The sequence below is a fragment of the Eulemur rufifrons genome, chromosome 17 (genome assembly GCF_041146395.1).
Source record: "Eulemur rufifrons isolate Redbay chromosome 17, OSU_ERuf_1, whole genome shotgun sequence".
Lineage (NCBI taxonomy): Eukaryota > Metazoa > Chordata > Mammalia > Primates > Lemuridae > Eulemur > Eulemur rufifrons.
Window position 1 is genome coordinate 61,603,772 of NC_090999.1, and position 23,479 is coordinate 61,627,250.

The following is a 23,479-nucleotide window of genomic DNA, read 5'->3' on the forward strand; positions in this document are numbered from 1 at the left end:
GGTTATCAGCAAGAAAGAAGGACCAGGATCTTGGCACGCTCATGTCAAGATTGGGTAGAGTCACCGTGCATGTGATATTGGTCTCAGTTTGCCAAGACAGCAGAGTCTGTGATGGGACTGAATGGACTGAATCTCAGTAGATTCCGGGTGGCAGGACGGAAAAGGGGTGTGGAACCATGTGGCTGAGGGTCACTGGTGTCAGCACATTGTGCCTGGTCAGGGGCTCTGCAGTGGCAGCTTTTAGTGAAGACCTGGGAGTCTGGCGGCAAGGGGGAGATTAAAAGATGAGTTTTGACAAGCTGTTGTGGAGATGTGTGCGGCCAATATAAATTGAAGTGATTCAATAGGAGGCTTGAACACAGGGACCTTGAACCCTGGGGGAGTGGGTAGATTAAAAATAGATCTTTGAAGGCATCAATTCAAATGTGGTAGTTAAAGTTATGGAAGATATTTTTTTAGGACATATAGATAGAGGGAAAAGTTGGCCCTTACCCTTTCTTTTCCTTTCTCAAATTAAAATTCTCTACTCCATTTCCTAGGTCGGGGGCTCTTGACAAGGCATCATTTAGATCCATGATCTAATTGTATATACTCTACATCTATTGTGGCCCATATAACTTTTAACATTTAGTGCATACATCTTATCCTGATAATTTAATATTCTCTATACTTTTCCAGGCAGGTTTCAGATCCAATTTATCTATGCATGGCCTCATTGCTTGCAAACATGATGGGTCCATAAAAAGGTTGCATCAGATTCTCTGGGAGACTGGTTGCAAATAAAAATTTCTAGGACCTCCAGCCCCCTCCCTGGGTAAGGAATCTGATTTAGTCAGTCTGGGGTATAATCTAGAAATACATACTTTAAAACGGCTTCCAAGTGATTTCAACACACACAGAAGTTTGGAAGCAATTTCACTGAGCACAGGATCTTATTATGCCTAGGAGAGCTTCAAAACAGAATTGTTAAATGAATAAAGATCACTATTCAGGGCTGTTTTTGTTGCATTAAATGGTTAGCAGTGCTCTGATGGGTTAGAAAGACGTGAGGTAACTCTGGATGAAAACATGGCTCTGGGTATATAGGCTTACAACGTTGTAAAACACGAGGTTTCAGTTCAGTGAGGACACCCTTTCCTCAACCTGTTCCTCCAATGCTTATGTGATTAACACAGAAAAGTACATTTTATAGCTATGGATTGTATGTTGAGATCCATAAAACAGCTTTCAAAAGCCCATGTTTTATGCTACAAGGAAGATTAGGCAAGAAGATGCAGAAAGTTCTATACAAAAAATCCTGACAGTTAACCATAAAGGAACTGAAGGCACATTCTATTTACTGCTTCTGGGTTGGTAGAATCATTGTTGTACCTAAAGAATGAAGTCCCAGTATAATGCGTTTTAACAAATATACATGGATAAACATGTGCAAACACATGCCATCTTAGCAGACCCTTTGATTTTTCTGTTGCAGAAGCAAAACCATCCTTGACAGTTGCCCATATTTGTCAATATTGGCTCTTCACTGGTATCCTCAGCAAATCAACGGGCACAAGTTTGAAGGAAAGGAAGGAGATTATATTCGAGTTCCAGAGAGATTACTGGATGTCCCAGATGCAGAAATAATGGCTGAGAAAAGTACATGTAAATTAGTTCAGTTCACAGAGTATAGCAGCCAGCAGTGGTTTATAACTGGAAACAATCTTCCTGCACTAAAAAATAAGGTAATCTACCATTTAAAAATTTGTGGTTGGAATCTGATTTTTTCTTTAGCAGACACACACAATGCATTTGCTTGATCAGATTTTTGGTAAGTGCTACACATAGTGAGCTAATATGAAATGTGTTCCATCTTTATGAGCTATTCATAGAGTATTTAGTTTCAAAAGGAGTTGGAAATATTTCCTTCATGTTTTATTAAGTAAAATACATATAAAAGTGGGGAAAGTGAAAAAACATAGTTTTCACTAATACAGTATCTTATTATGTGCTTAACTCCTGAGGAAGTTAGCCAAGTATAGTCAAAGTGAGCTATCAGCTGAAGACTGCTGAGTGACTAACATGGAGGTAGAAAGTGCACAATGGAAAACCAATCAGACGCCCTGCATTCATAAGTAAGCTCACAACTAACAGTAGGAGAAAACAAGTGGCTACAATTACCAGAAAAATGAAGTCAAGTTCAGAATGGGAGACTCAGCTATTATACTATTGGAAAAATGTCATTAAATTTTCTGTTCCTTTTGACCTTATAGGTCCTATCTTTGAGTGTGAAAGGTCAGAGTTCACAAATGACTAACAACAATGAGGTTCGCTACAGGATTTATTCTACCGAATCTAGAATTGTTCCTCAGACGTCTCTGTGTCTCCTTTGGAATCAGGCTGCTGCAAGGTACGTACTAATTTTTAAAATCAGAATTTGGTCCTTCCCCATTCCAGTATCACTGAGCCTGCTGGTGGCCTCAGGTGAGATGTTAGTCTGCAGAATATCCTCTGCAACGAATGAGATGAAGCAGCATAGAAAATGGTCCAGCATTTCACAGATGGCAAATGCACCAACAATTTAAATATGTGTGTAGCACATTATTTACATCTTTATTATTAAGACTTTCATGGGATGTAGCATGAGTTCTGCACAATTCAAATAACCTTCGTGAGGTTTTCAGTTAATCTGTGGGGTAGGAAAGGAAATTCCCCCTTTTTTCCCCTTCCATCTAGGCTTGTGGTCTGGAGCTGATGCTCTGTGTTTAAAGGGATCAGTAGGGATTTTTAATTCTGGTTCACAAATGACTCGGACCACATTTTGGGATTAAAGCCATGCATGGGAATGGGAAGAAGAGAGTGATTATTTCTCCGAAGCTCCTCAGCCTAAGACCTCAAGTTTCCTAGCAGCTACTGTCACTCAGAGCTCAATCAATGCTGCAGGGTCAGGCTGTGCTGGCTGAGAGGGTCTAGGGTCCATGATAGTCATTTATTACTAAATTTCAGCTGCACAAGCTAAAATCTGAAATAGGTTTAATAGCTTAGTTGGGTAATCAACTGTCGTCCAAAACACTAAAATTCTGAAGAGTCTCTTTCTCTGTGGAAAAAAAATTCAATTGAATTCCTAATGCCTAATGACAGATCTTAAACCTAATGCATAGATACCCTGTAACCCTCAACGTGTAATTAATAATCAGTGTTTTAAGCTTGAATATGCATTTTGGGTTAGGAAGTTTTAATGTCCTTAGAAAAGTAAAGAAATCAGAGGCGCTAAATGGGAAGAGGCACAACCAGTTGTCACTGAGCAATACTCAGAAGGCTTGGCATGTGACACTGTGTTTGCTAAAATCCTGACAAAGTTTTGGTGCTAAAATAGCCAGACTTTATAGATGGAAACACTTGAAATAATCTTGGAAAACATATATATAAGTGACTCCAAAGTAGAAAAAAGATGAGGAGGGAATCTCAGAAAAGCAAAAGAGTAAGTTCTGTGGTTCGAAACACAAAACACAAAGACTTAGGGAAAATAATGAAGAGTAAACACTACATATATCATGGTTATGTTGATCTTTTGGGAGTTTTGAATGGTAGAGAAGTGTGCCTACCATTGAAAACCTTGGGTGAAACCTTTTGGGTTAGGTAGGGATTTTAGATACTGCTCTGTTGAGAGGACCAGCATCTTTAGTACTGGGAATGCTTTGGCAGGTTTGGTTGGTATTTAGACTGCTTCTTAAGATGTCTTGTGGAATCTGTTATATCATGGCCTGGACAACATGTTCCCTTCTGTATTTCTTCTTGAAAATGTGGTCTACTGAAGTCTTGAGTAAAGACCACTTAAGTTCATCAGGTTATTGTTTTTATTTAAAAGCCATCTCAACATCCTAAGTATGGATGAAAGAGGGATAGTGACTATTGTGTTTTTGTCCTAGCTGGTTGTCTGACAGTCAATTTTGCAAAGTGGTCGAGGACACTTCAGACTATGTGGAATGCGCCTGTTCACACATGTCCGTGTACGCTGTCTATGCCCAGACTGACAACTTGTCTTCATACAATGAAGCCTTTTTCTCTTCTGGATTTATGTGTATCTCAGGTCAGTGACAGTATTTTTGAGTCAATAACTTTAAATATTAATAAGAATGAAAGTCTGTTTTTCCATAGTCCTTTTGTATATGTAAGATGTAAATATACTGTAATTCATCAGCACTAGAAGAAAATAAACTTTCCTATTCTCTTATTCATTAATTCATACAACAGGTATTAATGGAGGGCCAAATCTGTACTGAGATGACAGTAAAGAACAAGACATAGTTCTAGCCCATAACGAATGTGTAGTACAGTGTATGATAGAAGCTGTAACAGGAAAGGAAAGGCTATAGTTTCCAGTGCTGTGGTTTAGAGGGCAGGTGCTGCAGTTAGAATGTCAGGACTGTGTGAGATAACACCTACAAGGAATTTTGTATTTTCTACAACTTAGGAGTTTTAAATATGCCAACTAATGTGTTAAAAAAAAAATCGTCGGTCACATTCCTTATGTAGGTCCCAGTTTTGGCAACAATGGGAACTTAAATTGTATTAATGTCTGTCAAACTACCTAGAACTTAACTATAGAATTATTCTCATTTGCTGTAGTAATTATATGGTTGGGTATCTGAGAATTCCTTAAACTATATTTCTATCTCCTATCTCTACCCATTCTGTGCCCTGATTCACCTTTTACAGCCCCACAACTACTTCTATGAACAAGGTGCTACACAGAGAACTTGGTATAGGGTAATGGTTAAAAACACAAGGCCTGGAGCCAGACTACTGAGTTCAAATCCTGGTTCTGCCACTAGCTAGTTGTGGGACTGGGGTCAAATTACTGAGTTTCTCGATACCTCATTTTCCCCATTCATAATATATGATTATAAATTGTATCTACCTAACAGGGTAGTAGATATACTAACTCAGACATTTCTAATATTCTGTTTAATAGTATGTTTTCTCTGTAAATATGATTATCATTGAATGTATGTCTTTTTTATTTGGTATGAAAACAGTCCCCTATCTGTTAGGAAGTTTTTCTGGAGATAGAAGCAAGTAATTATTACTGTTCTTCGTTCTGGTTGCTAAAATCTTTCCAATATAACTTTATTTTATATAGTTATAATTTTTCTTAATTACATCTTAATTCTGAACCCAATTTAGATTCAATAGCAACAGTTAATAATTACTTATTCTTAGTAATCTATCTTTCATAAAGGATGACATTTCTTAATAGAATATTCTGGGTTCATATAGTTCCAAAATCAGATGCAGACATGCTATTTTACTTTGATTCTAATATATTTAAAGAGCAAATAAATTTTATAGAATGATGAAATAAAGCCAAAAGGTACAACATTGAAATAAACTCTAGATGTCATTTTGTATGTTTCCATACAGACATAAATTTGAGTGTTGCTGAGACCCACAGAAAAATCCCTTGCTTGTTCCAAATACTGAACATCAAAACAAAGAGTTTTAAGAACTAAAGAGAGAATGTTATCCTGATTTTATAAAAAACTAACAGGACTATCAGGTGTTCCCTGGGAGAATCATTAATGAATGCCTGTATATCTTTTCTGTAACTTACTCTATAAAAGGCTACATAGATTTGCTCATGTATTTGAGAATTGACACCTAAATGTCAGTATCTGCTTGCATTACTTTTGACTTGGAGTCATATTTGAAATTAATGATGGTTTTTTTCCCTCTGCCCATGTCATATTGTTATGTAATTCCATGTTCTGTTGATAAGGAGACATAAAGTCCTGTCTTTGTGCCTCAGTTTCAGCCTGTCCCTCAGAGCTGGATAAATGCTTATCCCTCTCGTGGAACCCCGGGAACCAGAAAAGAGAGTTTTATGTATCTTCCATACATATGCTATAATTTAGATCAGGCCACACAGAATATCCCTCTGAATTTGAGAGCAGTTGACTAGCTCTTTTCATAAAATGTGATAATATGTAATTAGAAAGGAATTTAATTTTTTATTAGAGTAGATCACAATGTATCTGTATCAATTTTCTAATCTGCAGTTCTGTTTACTATACTAGAGCAGAGCAACCAAAATTATCAAAGTGTGTGAAGTAGGTATAGAGGCCAAAAAAGTTTACTAATTCTTAGCTTAAAAATTTTATCCTTTGTGACACAGGTTAAACTATTTTGTCAACCTGAGTGGGTTTGATAACATATTCTGGCCCTTTCTCTAGCAATATCCCATGTTGCCACTCCTCTTCAATTGAACCAGAAGTCACTTCATGTTTATTTCCAATAAAACTGGGCTGCACTTAATGGAAGGCCTGATATCCAATTCTGCATTTTGAAAAAGGTTACTTTTTTTTTTAGGTGGAAGTCTGTATATTATGTTGAATTTAGAGAAAAATGTCAAAGTTCTTGGAAAATGTAAAATGTTAGATACTTCAGTAGAAATAATATTACTCTTTCCTTAACAGTAAAATTCCTAACTTCCATGTTGTGTTAAAGTTATCATTGTATAATGTTTTCTTAACATTTTAGTTATCTGTCAAAACTTGCTTAAAAATTCATTGAGATAATATGCTGTTAAGTAAAGAAATGTAGGTTTCATTGCACATAAGTAAGAATATATTTTGAAATAAATAGTTATTGATATGCACCATCAAAAAAATAAAATAAAATAAAATAAAATAAAATAAGAATGTTTATACCTCTGGCTTAAAATTGTAAATCAGTTTACCCAAGGCTATAAAATTAAACTAAGGTCATTCCTTGAGCTTAAAAAGATAAAAAGAGAGGACAAGTAAAACATTGCTATATGCACCAGAATATGGCATTATAGAACTCACTGTAATGATGACTTGGGAGAAATATAACTTAAAATCACTTTAGGTGTTAATGCCATAATTTTGTAGTATAGTTATTAAGGACTTTCAGCATGGTTTGAGGTACACATTACTATTTGGAGGATGTCTAAGAAGCCTACTCTGCTTATAACTCTTTTGATATTGTACATCAAAGATAGACTATTAGATTGCATTTATCCTGAGTTTGACTCTGAATACAAGCCCTAGAGTCTTGTAATCTTAATGAGACCCAATAACTGTCCATATTCCATTTCAGTTTTAGCATCAATAAATGAATTAGATTATGTGTGTTGGGCACTTGTATGTGAGTCTCCTCTGTCTGGAGTGGGTTTAAGCTGAGGTTAGAGCTGGGCCACAGAACCCACATCTGTTTCACTTCTTTTTTGTTCTTTTACGGTAGAGAAATCCTTTAATGCATTAATCAAACTAAAGCTTTCCATTTTAAATGACTAATGGTTTTATTTACTTCTTATAGATTGCTAAGTGTATAAAGGCCAACATATTGTCAATTTAAAAATAAGTAACAGTAAATAATTGTTTATAAATTGCTAAATCATAAGGCTTACAGGCTAAGTAAATTAATACAATCTAGAGTCCTTTGAAGCATGATCAGTTTTTGTTCAGTGTTTACTAAACTGTAAGAATGTACAGGTTGTACCTTTTGCGTTTTACAAGCTGAGGTTCTGATAGTTTTCCAGAAAAACAATTACCTTTGCCAGATGCTAGCCATTCATTTCAAAATTACTTTCAAAAATAAGATATTTTCTAAAATTTTGTGTCAAGTTCTTCCAAAAACATCAAGTGCATATTCACTGTAATTGTTGCTCTAAGACAGCCATTATGATTGTTGGAATGGATATATCAAAGCAGCTTCGTTCTATCAAACGGGGAGTTTCTCCTAAGAAGCATAGGAAAAAAACATGTTTAGAACTTAAAAGAGAACATGTAAAGGGATACTACAGATGACAATGAAGTCAGAGAGCTTAGTTTTAATTCTGACTTGGCATAAAAATGTTGGATTTCTCTAGATGTGTACATAGAGGTGTATTATTTAGGAAGAAATTGGCTGCGAGTAACAAAAGACAACTCAAAGATATCTTAAACAAACATATTTAGTTTCCAGGCTGATTAATTCAGCACCTTAATGGTGTCAGCAGAAGCTCAGCCTCTTCTCATTTTATCCTCAAAGATCGTTTTTCCCTCAGTCTTGTCCGTACATGGTCTTGAGTTGGCTGCAGCAGCTGTAAGCGTAGCACTAATGATGTCCGGGCTTGCCAAGGAAAAGCACTTATTTGGGTCCAGTTTTAAGCACAATGAGAACTTCCCTGAAAGCCACCCAGAATGTTTCTCCTCACATCTTTTTGCCCAGAACTGTGTTCTGTGACCTTTCATAAACTAGTCTGTGTGGGAGAGCAGCCAGATAGAAACAGAGACGAGAGAGCAGTGAGCATTTATCTTTTTGAACATTGCCCAAAACAGACATATCATAGTTTTAACAGCTATTTGTTAAATGGATAAATAAATGAATGTACAGTGTTGATCTGATATCCTCCAATAATGAGATGTATTTTTTGGCTGCGTGTCAAATTCATACCTTCTCGTGCCAAACCATATTCTTTTAGCTATTTTTAATAAAAATTCTTCTGAAATATGACATACTCTTTCTTGCTTTCTCTCGGAATATTTTAACACAGCTCTCTCCAATAGAGCTTTCTGTGATAATGGAAATGTTTTGCACGGTCCAGTATGGTAGCCTCTAGCCACAGCTGGTTCTTGAGTCCTTGAAATATGGCTGATACAACGGAGAACTGAATTTTTAATTCTATTTCCTTTTAATTAATGAAAATTTAAATTTAAATAGCCACATGTGACCAGTGGCTATTGTACTGAATAGCTTTAACACCCTGTTTATCTGGAGGCTGGTCTCCTGGCAACCTCATCCCTCTAGAATAAATCTTTTTCCCCTAATACACAGAACTTGTGCACTCAAAGATGCTTCATACTGACTTTTTGTTCATATTAGAAATCTTTTCAGGGTTGGCTAGTTTCTTTTTCTGCCCTTAGCTTATTAGGAGCAGTAACCAAAAGGCATTGTGCTGAGGAGAGAATTGCAGGAACAAGGGAATCAAGAGAGAAGAGCAACAAAAAGTAGAAAAAGCAACAAGTACAGCTAACATTAGGTGGGAAAATAGAAAGAAAAACAAACTAAGCTACAAAGCTAATAGCTGATTTAATAATGACATAATGATAATTTGCTTTTATTTGGATTTATCTGTAGAGAAGGCAAATAGATAAATGATAGATACACAATTTATAAATATTTTAAAGAAAATTTCATGGTAAAATGTAGTAATACTTGACCTATGAAGGGGTAAACTTCAGTTATTTGGAAAGTATACCTCATTCTTAAGTGATGCCAAATAACATAGATGTTTACTGGATATTCATATTCATATACAAACATTATATATGTTTGTATGCATGCAAACATTCAAATATTGTCGATAGGCTCATTAGTCAAGTGTGAAAATAGCAAAGAATTGAACTGTTCTTTAGAGTTTTTCATATCCAAATCAAACATTATCAATGTTATCATTTTGTTGAGGGTTACTTATCTTCCTCCTCCCTTTTGAATCATGTGGAAAAGTGATTTGTATCAATGAAGTAATTAAATGAACTTTTCCAACTTTAATCTGTAATCCACATAGTGCTAGAAAGAAAAGTGAAGGAAAATTATTCAATTAGCTGCTTGTTTTGTCTATATAACTGCCAAGAAGTCAAGTTTCAAAACACTATTTAGAGTACACCTGTAGGTAATACCTGGAATTTTTATGCTTTATTTTTTTTAATTATTTTATTTATAGTTATAACATTTTATGCTTTGCGTATATTTAATTAAGAAATTTAGACCAAAAACTTTCTACAATTTTTTTTAAAAACTGTCTTGTAAATTTAAAGCATATATGCTAAATACAACTATTTAATTTCAGAGAAAGAAATAAAAGATAAATAGTATATAGTGTTTGAGAAACCTGGTAACTGAAGTATTTATGTCTTTAAATCTTAGGTATTCAACGTCCAGACCAAAGCAGATGAGTTTCCCTCGGCTAGGACTTAGCCTGCTTGAGGTTGTTAGCAACATTCTTCTCCCCTAAATAAAAAAAATACATCTAGATAACCATGACACATTATAGTTATAGGTTAATAGACTCTGGCCATTTTCCTGCCACAAGCTTTGAATCCTGGGCTGCCACCAGGTGTCATACTAGCATTTTAATTGAAGTTTAATGTATTTAATTAAATATTTCTAAGCCGGTCAAAATTATACCATTAAACAGGAGTATAATGGGGCATTACCAGGTTAAGGGGAAAGGCTATGAATAGGTTCTTCTTGTGAGCAAGAAAAAACAGTTGGCTTGTATATTTCTCCCTTGCTCAGAGCTAATCCCCTCACCTCACATTGTTATCGACCACAATAAATTTACAGTAAAGCACATGTTTGTGATCATGTGGCTTATAATGAAAAACAACTTGCAAGGGCCTGCTTTAAAGTCAGTATATTACACATGCACAGATACATGCACACATATCCACACACTCAAACCTTGAATTTAAGCTGGCTTTGATCATCCTAGTAGGGGATTCAAAGTATATATTAATTGAGTTCTGAGCATCGGCTCCGATAGTAAAGACTACCTAAGTAAAGGTGCAATATCAGGCACAACTCTGCAGTTTCTACAGATACACTGTGTACCTATGTGGGTGGATTTTGGAGGCAGCCCCAGGACCTGCACACCTGTTCTAGAACACCCCATGGCAGCCTTCCTAAAAACAGATTGCTCCGGATTTCTTGGCCAAATTTCTAAGCTGAAAGCCTTGACTAATGCAAAACCTCCCTTATTGTGGGGAGCTTTGTTTACCTTATTAAAATGTAAAAATATAATTAAAAACTTTCCCCCCAAAATTAAGAGAGTCATTTCTGAAGAGAAAATGAGTAATAAGACCTCACTGGGCATTTTGCCAATGCCCAGTTTATTTATGCCAGCATGTGGTACACTCTAAGTTTGTTCCATAGCTTCAGAAGAAAACAAAATGTTAATTGGGTACAGTGTCTCCTGTTTGTCAAGGAGGCATTGATATAATTAAATGAAGTAATGTGTGTAAATACATGGCAAAGCAGTATACACATGCCAATTGTTAGACAAAATAGCCCCACTGAGGATAAGAGTGGAGTAAAAGGCTTAACTGAAAATGCAAATGAGTTAGCATATGCAGCACATTTAAATTTTAAAAGGCAGAAAATAACTTTTAAAATATGTATATATTCTGCCTTTAGAATCTAGCATCAAAAGAAAATTTGCAAGGTAGAGATTTGTTGGATTAGTGCTGAGGGTCTAACCGTCTCCTTGTAGTGTAAATAGGTACATTCAAATAGACTTAAAGATAATAAGAATAATTTTGTTCACACCATTTAGGGATTTAGAAATTTAGGTTAAAAGTCACTGTGGGGAAAGAACATATTTTGTTCCTGGTTTTGGCACCCAGTAGCATAAGGTTGCCTCTAAAATTCATAATTACCACTGTTGTAATTGCATAACTATTCCTAGTAGATAAAAAGGGGTAATTACCAAACCTGAATTTTGGTAGTACCATTCACAATTTTATGCCTGAAAAATCCTTTTCGCTTCTCTAGTATCTCTATTTTGCCAAGCCATCTGTTTTTAGAAAATTAAATTGGAATTTGATTCTTTCCTAAACAGTAAAACTTGATTAATGTAAACATAGAAAACCAACTGCTTAATAAAATTATTAATCTGCTCAGTTTGTGATCTTTTTAGCAGAGAAATGAACATATAGATATTTCGAAATTGAAGTTATCCTTTGGGCTTAATTGATAAGTGTGAATGAAGATTTTATATGTTGTGCAAAATGTAGCAGATTAAAATTGCAAAGTAATCATTTCCAGAAGTATTGTGCATACACAGGCGGCTTTGTGTGCTTAACTGTCCAAAGATTTTCGCTGCAATACTGTTTGTCTCTTCATGGATTATAAAACCATATATGGACCTTTTTATTCCTACAGGTCTTTGCTTGGCTGTACTTTCACACATCTTCTGTGCCAGGTACTCCATGTTTGCAGCTAAACTTCTGACTCACATGATGGCAGCCAGCTTAGGTACACAGGTAGGAGAGGTCTGGCGTTTCTGATTTATAATCAGATGTTCATGTTTCTTCTTCCTTGAACTGAGTGTGTGAGTGAAGTTTAATCTCACCTTAGTTGAAATAAGCTTGTTTAGTTTTGTAGTGGGGGAGAATGAGTGGTATAAGGAAATGAGAGTATCAGGCCTAAAATGCATACTTTGTGAACTTCTTTCTACAGAAAAGTACCGTAATATTACCACTTACAAGAAAATAGCTTCTTATCACAAAGCATCCTATTGCCAACTAATATATGTTAAATATATTATTCATTTACATGTATATTAAAATTAATATATTTTATTTAATCTGAATAAAATATGGTATATTATAAATTCTTTTATGTGGATGGTACTAAGATGATATGTACTTTAAAACATCTGGATAATAATCATGTTTCATTTAATGTAATAGAATACAATTTGGTAGAACATTCTCTTTTGAAAAATTGTTCAGTTGTCTGTGGTGGAAGAAATAGTGTAAAGACCATTGAATTATTCAATAGCATGCAGTTTAAAGCACAGCATAAAGCACAGAAGTTGAAAGATGAAATTAAATGCCTTTTCTATCCATGAGGTGCTCACAGTCTAGATAAGTAGATGTACATAGAAGTAACTAGAATTTAGTGTGATGTGTGAACATAGACTATTTGCAAACTACTCTGTGAATATAGATGAGGACTTAATTCATTTTTCTGTGAAGATCAAGGAAGTCTTCCTAGAGGAGGTGATATTTGAACTGAGATTCCTGTGAGTAAAAGTTTGTGCAGTTTTCTAATAAGGAGTAAGAAGGGCTTAGACCTTTTTTTAGGCAAAAGATTAAAAAGCATAATCACTTGTACATTAAGGCTGAAATTATAGATCCAGATAGTAAGAATATGCTATTTAATGTTCTTATTGAGAGAGAACTTTTTAATATTATGTTATAAAATAAAAAATCCTGCTTTTCTGAATGTGGGGAAACACTTGTAGAATGCAGACAGTGCTCTGTTTCTTGATTGCTGGTGGTTATATGTACGAATTCAATTTGTGAAATTTATTGTGCTGTATTCTTATGATTTGCACACTGTTTTTTAGAATGCTTAAGTGAATTGTATTGAACATTGAACAGAACTTGAAAAAATAGCATTAGTGGAGGAGCTGAAATATAAAATGGAAAATTATCTGGGAAACTGAAATCTTTTGTCCCAAGAGTGAAAATGACCTGTAAATTTCATAACTCTATTTTTCAAGGAATAATTAAGTGCTATATTTTAAGCAGAGGGTCCCAGATTGTGTTTTTAAAGTATTTATGAACAATGGGAGGCAGCAGTGGTTACTAAAAGGGGGCTTACCTTGAATTTGTCAAGGCTATTTATATTACCTTCGTAACCAGCCTTAGCTGTCTGATCTTGCCTTTGCTTCTTGTATGTAAGATCTTAGAAAACCCGCCTTCCATAATTAGAGTTTACTTGGCTCTATTCACCACCCACTCTGGTGATTTTTTGGCAGCAGAATTTGTACAAGACTTAATTATAGCACTGTAGAATTACAGACAACTCTTCAGTGTCCTAGCAGACAAATTTGCTCATGTCTAGGGATGTAAAGGAAAGACCCAGGATTTATAAGTTGGGGCTTTGCTTTTTGATTCATATTGTATCTAACATTGATTTTGGAAAAAAAAAGTTAGTCAAATTCATGTTTTTCAGTATTTTTTAGAATAGATGAAGCAATGTAGCATGAAAAACCGTATAGTGTATGACTGGAGACATGAAATAACTAAAAAATTATTTTCATAGCAGTAAGAATTGGCATATTATTGATGGAAAGTGCTGTTTTCTCAAAATAACCATTTCTTTACTTTGATTTTTAAAATACCTCCTAAGTTCAAGAGAATTATATCCCTTAAAGCCATTTAGCTAAGGCTTTTTAGAATTCTTAGACCCTCCAAAACAAGAAATGAAACTGACTGCAGGAACTTGGGCCCCCACCCTTTCTGAATTTTAAAGTCATGTTTATAGCTCCAGGTACAGAACCTTGCCAATGGGTGTTATTACAGTTCCAGCCTCCGATATCTCATTTGGGATCCTACATCAATGTTATGTTGACATCCTTAGAGTTTAAATTTACTAAAGAGAGGTCTTTTAAAATACAGGCTTGGCCTATGGTTCTTTGGCCAAGAGAGTGAAACTTCTATAGCTGACTTAGAGTGTTTGAGCTGTTATAAATACTTTGCAGACAGGTCTGCCAAGACCAATCGGATTCAATTCTTTATTGCTGAACTAGGAATAAGTAGAATGGCTTTTAGGTGGAAGGAAAACATGGAAATGTGATAGTTCTTTACTTCCTTTTGGAGCAATGTGGTATAATAGGTCCATGAATCAGACAGTGAGGAAAATATGCTCGTCTCGCTCTACTTGCTACTTCCAGAAATATATGGAATATTATATACATAATGTATTATATAATTTATTGTGTGTGTATGTAGATATACATATATATATATCCATAACTGGAGAAAGATAGATCAGAATCCAAAGATTATTCTGCTTTAAAAGTCAAAAGATTCTGCTTTAATCTGGAGTTTGTCGTTCTAGCACCTTTGAGAGTCATTGATTATGACATACCAGCAGGTGGCAGTAGAAGATTTTTTTTAATTTTATTAATTTTGTTTTGTTTTCCTGCAAAATTCGTCAGTCTCTCTTTAGTAGTGGTGGAGTTCTGTAAAAACCTTGAGAGATGCTTTCCTAGTATTTCTTTGACTGACCTAGAAAGTGTTTGTCTGCAACATAACAAATACATATTTGCGGTTTCCTATCTTTGTCTTTGTATCCCCTTCATTCAGAATTTAATTAAATGCATTAGTAAGGTACCATAAGAAAGCTTGTACATCACTGGCTTGATGTATCTTTCTGCCATTTATTATTTAGATTTAAATTTAGGGGTATACAATTTATTTTAATCATTATATTTATGAACATTAAGAAGTGTGTCATTGATTAAAAAAATGTGTTTATTGGAATGTCACAGAAGTTTTGAAATAAGGTCTGTATTTTCAGTTTATCCAAAAGTATGTATTTTTCTCTAATGCCAAGGTAATTTTTTCTCAGTTATCTAAAAGAAAATGGTTAAATGGCAAGAAAGCGTGGGACCATTCCCTTCAAGTGTAATGTGAAAAACAACATCAAACACGTTTTTATGACATTGGGTTATATTTCTGGGAAAACATCTAATTATATCTTCAGGATTTTTATCTTAGAATCACATTGCCAACCCATGTGTGCTCTGATAAGGCTGGTAAACAACTAGGACAAAGGACAAGTTTGCAGTTCAGGGTTCTCAGTTTTGGGGGTTCTGTCAGGAAAAACAATTCTCCAAAACTAAAAAAAGAAGTTTCCTCATAGAAAACATGATGATAAGATAGAACTGCATTTATTCTGATTAATAATACTTAACAAAGGGGAAATACTTGTTTTTATCTCTGCTTTTTTGTTCATATGGCTTAAACACATTTTCTGAAACTGAAGAGCAAATTTGTATAGAAAAATACATGTACATATACATTGTCTGAACTCAGATGACAATGTGAATACTGGAGAATTTGGGTGTGCAGGGATTTTAGCTACATAGTTTCTCTCCTCAAGAAGGGAATTGCATTAAAATTCAGAGGACTGTTCTCTGGAATTTGACTTTTAAAAGTGGACCCTCAGTGTCTTTTGTCCATTTTCTCACTCTGCAGCTTTTTGGGATGTCATTTTGCAAGTTCTTGTTTCCCAGAGAGGATCCTGCTCAGAGACTCCTGCTGAAAGATTCTGCTTTAATCTGGAGTTTATGTCATTCTAGCTTTGAGTATCTAGCATCTTTGGGAACCTTCGAGGGTCATTGACTGTATGACTGAAGCCAGAAGCTGTGTGTGACCTCCCAAAGGCCTGCTCCGTCTAGATACTATAGGCCCTCGTTTCTGTCCCAGCAGCTTATGCTGTTTCTTTTGTTTTTGTTTTTATTTGAGGCAAAGTCTCACTCTGTTGCTCTGAGTAGAGTGCCATGGCGTCAGCCTAGCTCACTGCAGCCTCAAACGCCTGGGCTCAAGCGATCCTTCTGCCTCAGCTTTCCAAGTAGCTGGGACTACAGGCCTGCACCACGACAGCCAGCTAATTTTTCTATTTTTAGTACAGATGGGTCTCACTCTTGCTCAGGCTGTTCTTGAACTCCTGAGCTCAAGCGATCTTCCTGCCTCGGCATCCCAGAGTGCTAGGATTACAGACATGAGCCACCACACCTGGCCTGTGCTGTTTTGTTGAGACTGCCAGTTCAGGTCCTTGTGTGATTACAACCTGAAAACACATATCTAACAAGCATATTTTTACCATTTGAAGCAGACTAAGATAAACATTGTAAAATGTTCATTAATCAGAACAAAATTTTCCTTAGTTGGAAGTTTTGATTAATCACTTATTAACCAGAGTATCCTTTGTTAGTTCTACTTTTGTTAAAAAAGAAAAGTATTTAGGACTTTAGGTGTAAGGATCAAAATTGGACCTTGCTTTGAATATTTGGAACCTTGAGACGCACACAGGGTCATTATTCAGTAGAACATTTATGATTACATGTTGATGCATAAATAAGTGGATCAGGAAGGTGTTTCCTAAATTTCAATGCAGGCATCTTGTTAAAAATTCAGGTCCTGGATCAGTAAGTCTAGGGTGAGTTTTCAGATCCTGCTTGTTAAGAGATTAGACTAACTATCTTATGACTCAAGAATATCTCTGGTTATTGTTGCTGCTGCTGTTGCTGTTAATATCATTATTACTAAACCCCAAATTTTTTTGCTTAAGAAATCCCATTAATTAATTTTTTACTTTCATTTAAAATGTCATTGCCTTTAAAACTACTTACAGACATTTATCTTTCCCTCTTTAGGGAGAGACTGCTACTGCTGCTTCTTTCTGGTTTTCTTTCTTTTTTTTCCCCCTAGGCTAAGAAAGGGAGAAGTCTTTAGCAAGCTAATGTACAATTCAGAGTATAAACAGGGTTTTATTTTGGTCTTTCTCATAGCATTTCACACTTTGCAGAACTTCTCAGTGTTATTTTGGACATAAAATAAGCCAGTAGAAAGAACGCATAACCATAAAGAGTTTCTCGTGCCCCACCCCCGTTTTAATAGTATTGAGTATAAGCCTTTTATTTTTTTGTACAAAACATTTCTGAGGTATTTAACTATATCTTTTATTCATGTAGAGATTAGTTTGGTGAACATCAATACAGAGCTTTCTGCACACATATATCAATATACATTTAAGTTGAATTTATTGAACTATTTGACTCTTAATGTAGGTATACTCGTCAGTATGTAGAAAATAGTAATCACATTCATTACTGTGAGTGCCCATTCAATCATCCAGTAGTGAAATTAAAACTTAAACAATTGAGCAAACCCTTATTCCAGGTCAGGATTGTCATTCATCCATCAACTTGACCACTTCCATGTCATTTACCTCGTGCACAGTATTAAGATTGTGCAATGAGAAATACCAAGATATGCATACATGAAGTGTATAAATAATAATCTAAAACAGTGACCTCATGGTAAGATCCAAGTCTATACAGAGGAGAATATTGCTTCTTCTATAGTGTACTATGAAGTACTACATGGGCTTAGGATAATGGGCTTCAGCTTGAAAAGGCTCTGTGAAGGAAATGGAATCTGACCTGGTTGTTGAAGGATGTATGAGATTTGAAGATTTAGAATGTGGCACATTCTAGACAGGGAAGAGAACAAGAATAAAGGCATGGAGGTTATAGTGAGCCTGGCTAGTTTCACTTGGGTAAGGCTTGCAGATCCCATGGAGAGACAGATAAATCTTGACTACAGTTCTATGTTGTCTGAGAACCGTGGGGAGTTACAGAGTCATCGATGGAGTCAGTCCAAAAAGACACAATATAAAGGAGTGTTTTTAAGGATTAATCCGGCAATGAGCAATTAACTGAAAAATGAATTAAGACAGGTAAGAGGCTAGACTTAGGGAGATTAGTTTAGAGAGGTTGGGTGGACTGCTTTCATCATCGTTTATGATGGGTTGTGGACAATGGTAAAGGCAATGAGAATTCAAAGGAGGGAATAAGAACTAATAAAAATATCCTATTTTGCTTTATGAAAATTTTGCAGTTTTATGTTTCTTGTCTTTAAATCAATGAAAAGGCCACATTACAAATTTTATTTAATAAACATTAATGTAATAATACTAAATATTACATGAGGTAGTTACTAATATTATTCCTTTTTTACAAATGAAGAAATTGCAACATGAAGAGTTTAATTACCTGCCTTAGGTCACGTAGTGGTAACAGAACTGGTATTTGAACACAGCAGCTGACCTCCAGTCCTTGCTTTAAACCACTGTGTTATGTTGTCTCATAAATGAGAAATTATGAAATTACTCTATCACCAAAGGAGGTAGAAGATTTTAAGGTGGTTGTGAAACTGGTGTTTTCCTTTGACTTAAGTAGGAAAGGCTGAAAGATTTAATAGCTGGAGAGGGATACATCCAATTCTGGGCATGAGGAGTTTAAAGTTTCCATAGCACATTTAAGCTGGTGATTTAAATGTTGTCTACTCAAAGGTAGAGCTCTTGACACTGTAAAATAGGTTCTCTGAGATAGATTGTGTAGAGAATATAGAATACACATAGCTAATGGCATTATGGGCTGGTCTTCCTTGGCACTGAACTAAGTGATTTACATGTATTATTGTCTTATTTACTCCTTATAACAACCAGACGAGGTGGGTACTGTGATTGTCCCTATTTCATTGATGGAAAAAAAAACAATGAGACTAAGAGAGATGCAGTTACCTGCCCTAACCCTCATAGGTAGAACGTTGAGGGAGGAAGGAGTCTAAGCTAAGTCTGTCTGACTCCAAAACCCATGTATTTAAACACTGTGCTATGTGCAATGAGAAGGATCATTAGAAGAGAATTAAAGCAGGTTAAAGTTTTTGAAGCCAAGGAAGGAAAAAATGTTTCAAATGGAAGGATTTGGCATTAGTGGGAGATGAGTCCTCAAATTCATAAAGTCCTCAAATTCAGCAAGAACAAGGTCCCTGGAAACTTGGAGAGAGATGATGAAAATTAGGAAAGATTAAAGAGTAAATGGGTAGGAAGAAAATGGAAGAGGCTCTCAAACCACATGGGTGAGAAATCTGGCAGTGAAAGAAGGAAGCAATTGGGTCACAGGAAGACGGTGCAGCTCTCGTGGCTCTGGTCACAGAAGGTTTGCTGGAGGGAGGCTGGCCCCCGGGGCTGCCCCCAAAAGGGCCGCCCTCCAGTCCCCATTCTCCTCCATTAGTATTTTCCTTCCTATAGAAGTTCAATCAAAGAGTAATAGGAATTAGTAAATTTTTCTTTAGTACATGTTGTCAATACATTTTGATTACTTTGAAATTTTTTATGTCTAATGCAAGTGATCCAACCCCACCACCCCAGTGTCTAAACTAATCATGTTACATTAATATCTAGGAGAAAACTAGAGCTCTGGTTTGAGCTTCTCCCTCCCCATTTCTTGAATCCAAATTTCTGTGGCCTTATAATTTTGGTATTATTATTATTCTTACTATTGAAATTCACGTGAACTTGCAATCAATCATGAAACAAATTCGTAGCTAGTAATTTTCAAATAATTTTATAATTCCTTCTACAACCAAAAATATTAATATTATGCTATTCACAAGTATGTGCTTTGGGATATTAAGATGATTTTGGTATGGAAAGTGGTGTGAAACTTTACTGTTGATCAAAGTACTGCATTCCATAAAAAATATATTTTATATTGCTTCTTATCTGAGTGTACATTTTGCTTTATATAACAAATTTGTCTTTCCTAAATTATTTTAATAATATACTCCAGCTTTTTTTCCTCAGCAAGCTTTCAAAATTCAGCTCAAATAGACTGTTCTCACTAAAATGAAAATAAGTGGACACTGAGGATACAAAAATAGTATCGTGGTCACACTGCTGGGAAATTCAAACTTTCCCAAGTGCTGAAGTAGCAAAGCAACAGAAAGAGTGAGTAATATTCTGAATGAGGCTACAGTGACATTATCATGTTTGCAACATGGCTTTTGTTACTAGGAAAATTTGTGAGGCAAATGCAGACTTTACCAGAAAATACCAGTTTGGAATCTTCTATTACAGCCTCAGAAACATAAACTATCCTTGACTTTTAAAAGACTTCCTTTGATGTCTCTAACTAGGGAAAATCAGCGTCTGAGAAAAATTGTTTTTATGAATATTTAATGATAGCTCTAAAGAACTTTAACTAACAACTATGGAGTATATGGAGAAGAGTCCCAGTTTTGGAATAAGAAAAACAAATGGGGTAACATCCTGAGCTACATTGTAAAAAATCACTGAAAATATAATAATAAGGCCTGCCTTGAAGAGTTGTGGAGAAGGCAGATAATAGATCCTGCTCAAAAAGCATGAAAGGCCTGGGCAAGGAGAGCTCAAAGGATGGGGACAAGGATGATGACTCATGCCACACAACACACACAGGCCCTTTGGGTTCTGCCCTGAATTGAACACTCTGAATCCCTCTGGAGAACCTGAGCCTTGTTTTCTGTGCTTGAGGTTTTCTTAAATCAACCGCAAGGGAGGGGACAATTTTAGAGCCCCACCCTTTTTAAATAGTCTACTTTACCAAGCCTGTAACCACACCTCTTGCTGTACTGTCCCATGAAGGTTTTTCTATTGGTCTATATTATCTATAGTAGACACTATCAGTAATTTTACTGTGTTTATATTTTTCGGTGAGGTTTTTTTTCCGAATCTGAATATTCTCCACGTGTTTGTGTTTTTACTGCTTGTATTGAATTGTTAGAAACTAAAATTAGTTATATATAATATACATGCTTAATTGAAAAAAAGTATATATATATATATATATATATATGGTGTGAGCTTGTGTATATGTGCATACATTTGAAATTTGAAATAGGCATATATTTGAAAAATACAGAGACATTTATTTAATGAAACAGTACTGGGAAGGAATATGATAAGCACTTGATATGCATAATTCCATAGAATCTTTATAACACTCTATGAGGTAGTCAGTGGTCAGTATTAGTGTTATTGGCTCTTCGTTGTATGTGAGAAATCTGACACACTAAAAGGTTGTGTTACTTGCTCTAGGTCCCAAATCAAGTAAGTCTATCAACTCCAAAGCCCTTTTCCACAACTCTCTCACCACTGCTCTGCAGAGGAGCCCTCAGAGCCTTCAGTGTTGCTTTTTCCTCCACTTCTGTGGAGCTTAATAGCATGGTCTTCTTGCAGATATTTCCTTCTGTGCTAATCATGTTAGTAGGCTTCTCTTCAATCTCCTTCTTAACTCTGAAATCTTGCTTCCTTTTTTGAAGCTTTTCCAATCTTGCAAAATTGATTTTTAGATTTACATTGGTCTGAGCCCTAGGAGGTTGTGTTTTCTGAGCTGCTTGCTTTACCAACAGAGTGTCTTATACGCAGTTGCCTATCTGTCTAGCTGATCTTTAAGTTCCTAAGGGAAGAGACCAAAATAACAACCATCACAAAAATAAAGCAGCCTTTCCTATAGGCTTGATAATTGTGTGCAGTCTAGAACTGCCTTTCTGGCAGAGCCCCATTTGGACACCATCTTCCAGGAACATACACTCTGTGTTCTGCCAGGGGTGGAGAGGAACTTGGTTTCAGGCATTGCGTTTTGGTTGTAAGGGTGGTTGTTATTGCCAAACTAAAACATTTACATGTCACATATCAACAACCAAATGGGTTTTGTAGTCAAATTTCATCTTCAAAAGATGGTGTGTACAAGTGATTTTTGTAGGGTTTGGCATAGAAACTGTGAGAAATTCTACAGCAACCCCAGAGCTCACCTTTAGGCCTCTCCTTCATTTATTTTCTCACCCCTCCTCCAATTTAAAGATCAAGGTTGAATGAAAGGTTGAATGAAAGTCTGAGTACAAATTCTCAATTTCTTCATATTTTAAAACTTTTTAGCATGGATTTCTTTTTCTAAAAAGTACTCAGAGGAGAGTTAACCATATTTGGGAATTAAACACATATTTTTTTGTCTCTGCTTCCAGAGTATACAGATTTGTGGCCCTTTCTCTCAATCTTCACCATTATTATACTCACCTAAGCCACTTCTCTTCTATTATAACCTCCAGATGATTCCCCATGGTTTTACTCTGGCTCCTTTCGTTATAATCTGTTCTCTTCTCAGCAGCTGGAGTGGTTTATTTAAAGAATAAATCGACTCAAATCATTCAGTGACTTCCTATTGCACATAACAGAGGAACTATGACCTCCATCCAACGCAGGTTCAGTCTCTGCCTATTCTTGGATCTCCTCTTCTACCACCTCCCCCATTCACCCAACACCAGTCACAGCGGACACAGTTCCTTGAATACGCCCAGCTCCTTCTTGTCCAAGGTCCTGTGTTCTATTATAGTTAACGCCAAAGCCTGGAGGGTCTGTCCCAGTGTTTCGATCATTCTCATTTCCATTCATACATCCTTCATTCACCCTCAGCACATATGTCACCACTTCAGAGTGAACTCCCTGAGAAGCTCCACAACCCCACAATGTCACATTATTGTCATGGTCACTTATATCACTATGAACGTCTGAATTTTCTTCTTCATGTATTGTATTCTATCCCCTTTCCGTTTCCCTGCTTCCCACCTCCTAGAACGTCAACTCGTAAGATCAGCAGTTGCCTGTCTTGTTCATTGCTGTGTTTCTAGCACCCATGAAAAGCTTTTTGGAACATACTAGATTTTTGATAAAAACTGGTTAAATAAATGAGAAAAAAATGAGACTAAGGTAAATTGTAGGCTTTCTCCTAAAGAACATTCTTTGGCAATCTGAAGCTAACCTGTCACTGCATTTTCATGAAAACAAGCACTTCCTATATTTTCAGTTCCTTAAAGCAAAACAAATCCAGAATTTTTTAAAAAAGAGATTATTCATATTCTTATGTTTAATGTTGTAGTGATCTACATCTCATAAACAAATTGTATTGTAAATCTTGGTTTATAATTTAAATGTGTTCGATTATTCATAATTAGTTTTTCCAGGAAAAAAATAGTTTATAATAAGAAATTAAGAACCCAAGCTAGCCACCAAAGCTTATTTAACTCAGTTTTTCTGACTATTGTGGATCCTATTTGTACTTTGTAACTTTTCTTCATGTTAAAACACATTCTGCTTTCTGATTGGGAACTTCAAGAAAACCTTATTGCTCCCAGAACCTCTGCTATATGGCTCTCTGTCCTTCAAAAGTCCATCAGAGCAAAGGCGCACAGGGTGGTGGTGGGGGAAGTGAGATGGAAGGGGAAGAGGCAGACTTCGGGAAGTCAGCTCCCTGGGTTCAGGTGGGTGCTTCTGCAAGGGCGCTGGACAGCAAATGTTAAGGTTTCTGAAG

The 23,479-nt window shown here is 35.8% G+C and overlaps 1 protein-coding gene across 1 annotated transcript in view; it reads left to right on the plus strand.

Annotated features, from left to right (window-relative positions):
- Positions 1–23,479, plus strand: part of ADGRV1 (adhesion G protein-coupled receptor V1) — a 501,294-nt gene that overhangs the window by 226,723 nt on the left and 251,092 nt on the right. Inside the window, exons 80-83 of the mRNA XM_069492870.1 lie at positions 1,475–1,724; positions 2,253–2,389; positions 3,909–4,069; positions 11,929–12,029. Of these exons, the coding sequence (XP_069348971.1) occupies positions 1,475–1,724; positions 2,253–2,389; positions 3,909–4,069; positions 11,929–12,029 (649 nt within the window). The remainder of the gene's footprint in view (positions 1–1,474; positions 1,725–2,252; positions 2,390–3,908; positions 4,070–11,928; positions 12,030–23,479) is intronic.